Raw genomic sequence first — 7,733 nt, forward strand, 5'->3', positions numbered from 1 at the left:
GTGTGTGTGTGTGTGTGTGTGTGTGTGTGTGTGTTTTCCTGATAAGCCTTGTGGGCTTCAGGTTATCAGGTGGTGAGTTTTGCTGAATGTTTGAGAAGATTCTTGAATGTTGCCTGTATGACTCCATGTTCCTTCTCCCTTCTTCCCTCCACCCCCACAAGAGTTTTTTCCCCTCCCCCTTTTGTCGTCGTGTCGGCCCGTCCCGTGTCCCCCCCGCCCCCCCGCCTGGACACATCTGCTGTCTTCTAACCTCCGTGGACAACGTCCCGTTGCAGGTTTGAGAAGATGATCAGCGGCATGTACTTGGGCGAGATTGTGCGCAACATCCTCATCGATTTCACAAAGCGGGGGCTGCTCTTCCGGGGCCGCATCTCAGAGCGCCTCAAGACAAGGGGAATCTTTGAAACTAAGTTCCTGTCTCAGATCGAGAGGTAAGGATGAGAGGCTTGGGAGGAAGGTGAGCCGTGTCCTCCATTCTTATCTAATGACTAGGCAAGCTGAAGGGTTTCTGCGGCTCCTGTGAAGCCGGGATGCAGATGCAGGTCTGCCCCTAGTGAGTTACCCATTCCTAAGTGACACTCTCCAAAGATCCACTCTGAGGATGGGGGTGGCCTGCATGTAGGATGTGGATTGTCTTTTGTTTTCAGTAGAGTTTGGTGTTGGCTTTCTTGAGGCAGGTCTCACTGTGTAGCTAACTTAGGTTGCCCTTAAATTGGTTTCAATCTTACTGCTTGAGGCTCCTGACAGCTGAGGTTACAGAGTGGCTGACTCACCATGCCTATGAGCTTCAGCCTGTAGTAACAATGCCCTACCTTGGATGTAAAATTGAATGAAGGGCCGCTTGTTTGTAGCTCAGTCACCTTTAGGAAGAGCAAGTGAATGAATACTGCTCAGAGCTGGGAAACCCCCTCCCCAACCCCACTACAGCCCTGCTGACCCCCATGGACCCAGAGGGGCCTTAGGGAATGCAGGCCACTAAGCTCCTCTGCGCATTATTAACCGTGCACTGTCCATCTCCCACGCAGTGACTGCCTGGCCCTGCTACAGGTCCGAGCCATCCTGCGCCACCTAGGGCTGGAGAGCACGTGTGACGACAGCATCATTGTGAAGGAGGTGTGCACTGTGGTCGCCCGGCGTGCGGCCCAGCTCTGTGGCGCAGGCATGGCTGCCGTGGTGGACAAGATAAGAGAGAACCGCGGACTGGACAATCTCAAAGTGACGGTGGGCGTGGACGGGACACTGTACAAGCTTCATCCTCAGTGAGTGCCTGACCTTGGGGCTGTCCTGTCTTCCTTCTTTCTTCTCCTTGTATATTTCTCTTCTCGCCCTTCTCTCCGCTGCCCCAAAGAGGGTTTAATGCTTAGTTTCTAGATTAGTGGCGATGACCCTTTTGCTGGCTTGAGAGTTTCTGTGCAGGTGTAGTTAGCTAATTTCAAGGCTGGATCGCAACTCTTTGGGTTTTGAGCCAAGATAGCCTTGAATTCATTATGTAGCTGATTCCAAATCCTCTGTCTCTTGAGGTAGGACCACGGGAGTTCACTACTACCAGAGATTGTATTTCCCAGTGATCGTATCGCTGATGTTTCTGTATTGATGTGATGTCTGGTCATTTTGATATGTTTTCGTCTCTGTGGGGGGTATTACACAAGAGTGACGGTACCCTGGCAGGTTGATTGCCTGGCACTGGTCAGTCGTGAGCAGCCTGACCTGTTACTGGCGATCAAACTTGGCTCCTGAAAGAACAATAGATGCTCTTAACCACAGAGCCATCTCTCTAGCCCAAAGTTTACCTTTAAAGGTTACTTGAATTATTTGATAGAGGTGGGAGGGGTGGGGAAGTCATGGACACGGGTACAGGGTACAGTACCTACGGAGGGCAGAAGATGGCACTGTGTTTTCTGGAGCTGGAGTTGCAGGGTATTGTGAACACTGTTTGTGTGAACACCATGTGGGGGCTGGCAACTGAATCTTGGTCCCCTGCAAGGGGTTTTGTACTTCTCGGTGTTGAGCCATCTGTCCCACCCCTTGCTTTGTTTTTTAAGCTAGAGTCTCTTATATCCCACACTGGCCTTTAACAACATAGCATATCCTTGCTATGTAGCCAAGGGTAACCATGAGATTTTGATTCCCCTGCTTCTTGTTTGCTGGGATTACAGACATGGGTGGGCTACCATGCTAGGCAAGTATTATCAATTGAGGTACATCCCCAGACCAACTGATTTGTTTTGAAGAAAGTTCACCAGCATCTCAAGACATTTGTGACAAAACTTGAGGTTTCTACTCTTGCGATTGGCCACTGTGGTATAAGGCTTGGGTGTGGTCCTAGCCCCTGCAAGCCTGTCTGTGGTACTGAGTACGAAGTAAATGTTTCTTAGTTTGTAGGTGCCGTGCTCCATGCCTCATTCCTCTTTCCAAGCTTCGCTTGAGGACACCAGCCACTCACATCCCCTTTTTCTCTCTTTCCAGCTTTGCCAAAGTCATGCATGAGACGGTGAGAGATCTGGCTCCGAAATGTGACGTGTCCTTCCTGGAATCCGAGGATGGCAGTGGGAAGGGAGCAGCTCTCATCACTGCTGTGGCCTGCCGCATCCGGGAGGCCGGGCAGAGATAGAACCTTGGAGCAGACAGGACTTCACTGTTTCCTCACTTCCCTGTTTTAAATTATGAGGAGATGGACCTTTTGGCATTTCCTTGGCAGAGAGGACCCTGAGAGACTGGAACTTTTGTCCTGATATTCACTGTAGAGTTTGATATCCAATCCTTGGCCTTCCTGAGAATCAGAAGTAAGGAATTGTTCACAAGTTGTTCCTGCTGGTCACCTCCTGGCATGTTCCCTCCCCCATTCTACTTCCTGTACAGTCCTATGGGATGGGGACAGTCTTGAGAATATGATTGCCTCATCTTGGAGCTGAATGTGACATTTGTAGGTGGAGAACATCTTGAAATGTTGATGCTTCTGTCATCAGATCAGGCATTGGGAGGGAGGGAGGAGGGAGGAGGAGGAGAGGTATGGAATGTCCCCTGCCCTACATGGCTGTCCCTCTTCAGCTCAACCTGTAGGCATCACCCTGCTGGTTCTAAACATTTGCTGTTCTGGAATAGAGGAATCCAAACCAAAGCTAGACTTGACACCCCCTTCAAGTGTCTGTGGCTTTACCTCACACGGCTGAACGTGTCATTCATGAGCAACAGACCTTGGGGCTAGGGGTGGCTTTGGTAGCTTTTCAATTTCTTATCTTTTCTTTCTTTTTTTTTTTAATTTATGTTTGAAATTTATTTAGTTTGAAGCAGGTCCTCTCCTTCATTGTGTAATGGTTAATTGTGTAAGTAATGTATTTATATGTTCCTTTGTTCTGTATATAGCTGGCCAGGGTCTCCTCTGACTCGGCCTCGTGAGTAGATAGATCATTGTAGTTCAGGATATGAGGTGGAGACACTGACTGGCTCTAGAAATACCTCATTCACCCTTGGGAAGAAGAGAGATGTGGAATCTCTTGTTGAGTAATGGGCAGAGCGCCACCAGCCTCCCCGCTTCACCTTCCTCTGCTCTGTGAGGTGTATGCAAGGCAGGGATGGAGACTGAGGGTGGTCCGCTGAGCAAAAGAAGCCACAACACCTGGCTGCTCGGTCCAGAAGCTTCCCTGAGTGAGGTCTCACCCGGGATGTTAGCCAAAGAAAACTAAAGGATTTGTTCCAAGTTCCCACTGCATAGAAGATGTGATGTGTAGGTCAGTCAGCGTTTCAGAATGGTTTGACAAGTTACAGGAAGCCACTGAAAATGTTTTTAAAGTCACATCTGATTGTCGGAGCAGACCACATGAAGCATTGAGAGAACTCGACCAAACCTCAGGGGCGTCTCGGGGTGTTTGTACATTTATTTGCCCTCCTAGCAGATCCCACCTCCTGTATGTCTCGTGTTTTACACGAGATGCACGCTGTCTGTCTGCTTCCTTGGACTGAGCTGCATCGAGCTGCCGACTCGCCTTTTTATACTTGTTATTTATTCCAGACTGTTTGAAGAACGGAAAGACACCAGTGTCCTGTTCTCTGCTCTACCAACACGGTTCACTCTGAATTCAAAAGTTCACTTCTCCCTTCAAAATATTAAATTGACCACCAATGTTAAACCTGGATAGGTAGGAATAAAGAGGAAACAGCCTTGTAACACTAATAAACAAGATACGGGGGTCAAAAGAGAAAGACCAAGAGAAAACTCAGCATCGTGGCAGCCACATTTTGAACATCTTTCAGACTTGTGCTGAGCAGAGCCTAGTTACAACCGAACAAGCTGGTGTACAGTGAAATGAAGGCTGCCCAGGTCCTCCCAGGATGCCCAGAGGGAAGGTCGAGTGATATCTGGCTGATACTGCCTGTCTGGTGTAGCTCCCTCAACCTGCAGTTACCGAAGCAGACCACTGAAAGCCGAAACCACCTATAGATGTGTGCAGCACTAGAGAGTAGCCACCTATAGATGTGTGCAGCACTAGAGGGTAACCACGGAGTACAATGGATTCTGACTAAATTTTAGAATCTTGAAATTTAAACTTTAAAATGAAGCACCATCTAGGAAAGGACTTTTTAAAAAAGTGTGTGTGTGTGTGTAAGTGTGTGTGTGTGTCTAACTTTTAAGGAAGTTGGCTTTCAATCCAGAGCATGAGACAGTGTGCTGTGTTCCTAGTACTAGGCTGGCTGCTGCTAGCACTAGGTTGACAGCCCTCTCTGCTAATGCTGCTTTGTGTGATCTTCAGTGAACCTTTGACTCATCTCATATCCCTGGGCACTCGGTCTAGTGAGCGTTTTGTTATCATGTACAGTAGAGAACTAGTTGAATTAACCATGTGATGTTAACTATTATTAATAAATTTTAACTTTTTTTTTTCAAAATATTCAGTGTGTGATTAGATCTTTTAAATGGGGCAAGTTAGGACTTCCTGGTCAGTTTGATCAATCATTGATGGGGTCGATACATTTGGAGTGGCCTGTTATCTTTCAGTGTCCATGGAGACGGATTCTGGAATACTGAAGCCTGTAGGGGGTCAGATCCTGTGATTGCTTTCTATGGCGGAGATAAGCACCATGAACGATCAGATGCTGAGAGCAGAGGCTGAGCCTCAAGCAGTAAAGACAGAGTGGTGTGAGTCCTTAAACCCTCTGCAGCCCCCAGTGACACATTCCTCCAACAAAGCCACACCCCCTAAACCCCTTCTAACAGCAGCACTAACCAGGGACCAAAGACTCATGCCTGAGAGAATGGGACAAGTGTTGAGCCTTGAACCCAGGGCCACCCTAGGAACCCTGTCAGTGGACTTCACCCCTGGTTCTCCCAACACCACTTTCAGATGGGGTCTCATGTAGCCCAGGTTGGCCTCAGACTCCTGGGCCAGTTTTAGCCTTCCAAATGCTGGGGTTACAGGCATGTGCCACCACACCTGACCATACTTGTTTTATACTTTTGAGTATAAAACACTGGGTATCTCAGTGTATAGCCTTGAAGCCCTTGTTGCCCAGTGTGCTCTGCAGTCTGGTCTGGTCTTGCAGTCTTAACCCTCCTGAGAAGATACATTTATAGACAGTCCTTTTGTGAGACAGGCTCTCACTATGTATCCCCAGGATGACCCGCCTCTTGCTATGTAGATCAGGCTGGTCATAAACCTGGCAGTCCTGTTTATCCTTCCAAGAACTTGGAGCTACAGGTGTGAGCCACTACAAGCTCAAGAAGTGACAGGAGCAGGACGGAGAGACTAGGTCCAGACAGTCTGCCCTTGTGATCCCAGGGCTGGGGAGGCTGAGGCAGGTAGATCCCTGGAGTTCACTGGTCTGCAAGCCTAGCTTACCCAACAGGTTCCAGGCCATAAGAGACCATGTCTCAAGAAACAAGGTGGACAGCTGAGGAATAACAGCCAAGCCCATCCTTTGACTTTCTCACATGCACCCGTGAGTGCATGTCTGGGACTTTTCTAGCCTTTACATTTCAGAAAACACTGCCTTAAAAATGTGATAAGATTGGCAAGATAGTTAAAAGCATAAAGGAACTTGATATGCAAATCTGATTTGATCCCTGGAGCCCACCACAGAAGGGGAGGACTGGTTTCTCACAAGTTGTTCTCTGATCTACACAACACGCACACACACACACACACATCCACTCACACATGGAGGTGCATTTTTATCCTACACTGAATCTGAGTCCATGATCAAGCAGGACTGTGTTTCTTGGTGCACACGTGGGTCCTTTGTTTTCCCTGCCTCCCAGCCTGGCTTTCCAAAGCTCATCCCACTGACTTATGTATATGAGGATGGCCTTGAAGTGACTCTCCTGCCTCCACTTCTTGGGCGCTGGAATTCCAGGCATGTGCCACCACCCCCCAGCTTAGAGGCCTCTTTGGCTTTTCTGCCTCAAAGCAGATTCTTACAGATTCCCCACTCTGGGCCTCTTGAGTTTTGCAGCTGGCTTGTTCCTGTCTGCAACCTCAGCCATACTGCTCAGCACAGTGTGGGCACCTCTTTCCCCAGGTCACTTTGGCCTCTCTGGCAGCTGGACGGAAAAGCTGCATTCGTTACTTCCCATGGATGGGGCTGGGGCACAGACAGCTCCGCACAGACCCTGACATTGGACTAGCAGGGAATATTTTAGTGCGATTTAGGGTACATTTACCTGCAGTGAGGCCCTCAATGTCCCGGATAGCACGTGTATCTCTTCCCTAGGCTGACTCCCTGCCAACTCCCCATCCTCCATCCCACCCAAGGAAAAATTAGTTTCCTCCGAGCAAGCGGACTGTGCACTCACGCTGCTCCCAGCTTGGAAGCAGTTTCCCAGCCAAACCCCAGGCAGCCCGTCTCCCTGTTTTGTTTTCTTCGGCTGGGCCCCAGGTGCCATAGGCTGGAACACAGGCACTCCGGTGTCGAGAGCATTTTCTAGCCTTTGCACAATCCGCTTTTGCTTTTCTGTTTTCCAGTTTCCCTCTGAGCCGTGTCTCTTTTGTTCTTCCCTCACCATCGGCAGTCTGAGCACCCTGCTTGACGCCACCTCGTTTCTGTACGCGGCTGGATGAGGCATACATTGTTTCGTGCTGTCTCTGGTTTTCTTTATTTCCTTTTCTAAGGACATGGATGAAATACAGGGGCCTGAAAATGCTGTGTGCTCTAAACTAAACGATAGATCCTTAGCTCTCTGTGATGCTTTAATAAAAACACACAAAACATAGTTGGCTAGAGTCTTTTGTGTACCTCTCTCAAAGCAGGGTTTGTTTACATCTATCTATCTATCTATCTATCTATCTATCTATCTATCTATCTATCTACCTATCTATCGTGTGTGTGTGTGTGTGTGTGTGAGAGAGAGTGTGTGTGTACATGGGGAGGCTAGAAGAAAACCTAGAATCAGCTTCCTTCTTCCATCCTGGGGGTCTTGGGATCAAACTCATATTGTTTCATAGGCAGGTATCTTCACCCACTGGGCTACCCTACTTGTCTGGCACATTTCAAGGCCCATAGACATTGCTGTGTTTGCATCTATTTCATTACTTCTAGTAGCTACAAATGTCTTGTTCTGTGTATGTCCTGTCTGCCCATTTGTTTTCTCATGGGTGAACATGTACTATTGACTCAACAATGGCTACACAGATACCGTGACTTTAAGCCCCTTGTAATGGTTAATCTTGGTTGTCAACTCTGCTACATCTAGAACCAACTAGACCCCAGGAGTCCAGGCACTCTCCTGTGAAGGGTTTTCT

General features: G+C 48.5%; 1 protein-coding gene across 2 annotated transcripts in view; it reads left to right on the top strand.

Moving 5' to 3' along the window:
• Positions 1–4,886, top strand: part of Hk2 (hexokinase 2) — a 49,166-nt gene extending 44,280 nt beyond the window's left edge. For both annotated transcript variants that reach the window (XM_021164876.2, XM_029478650.2), the window contains 3 exons: positions 276–431; positions 1,026–1,259; positions 2,467–4,886. In XM_021164876.2, coding sequence (XP_021020535.1) covers positions 276–431; positions 1,026–1,259; positions 2,467–2,611 — 535 coding nt within the window. In that variant the 3' untranslated portion in view covers positions 2,612–4,886. The remainder of the gene's footprint in view (positions 1–275; positions 432–1,025; positions 1,260–2,466) is intronic.
• Positions 4,887–7,733: the final 2,847 nt, after the last annotated feature.

The sequence above is a fragment of the Mus caroli genome, unplaced genomic scaffold (assembly GCF_978045245.1).
Source record: "Mus caroli unplaced genomic scaffold, Mus_caroli_1 scaffold_7, whole genome shotgun sequence".
Taxonomy (NCBI): domain Eukaryota; kingdom Metazoa; phylum Chordata; class Mammalia; order Rodentia; family Muridae; genus Mus; species Mus caroli.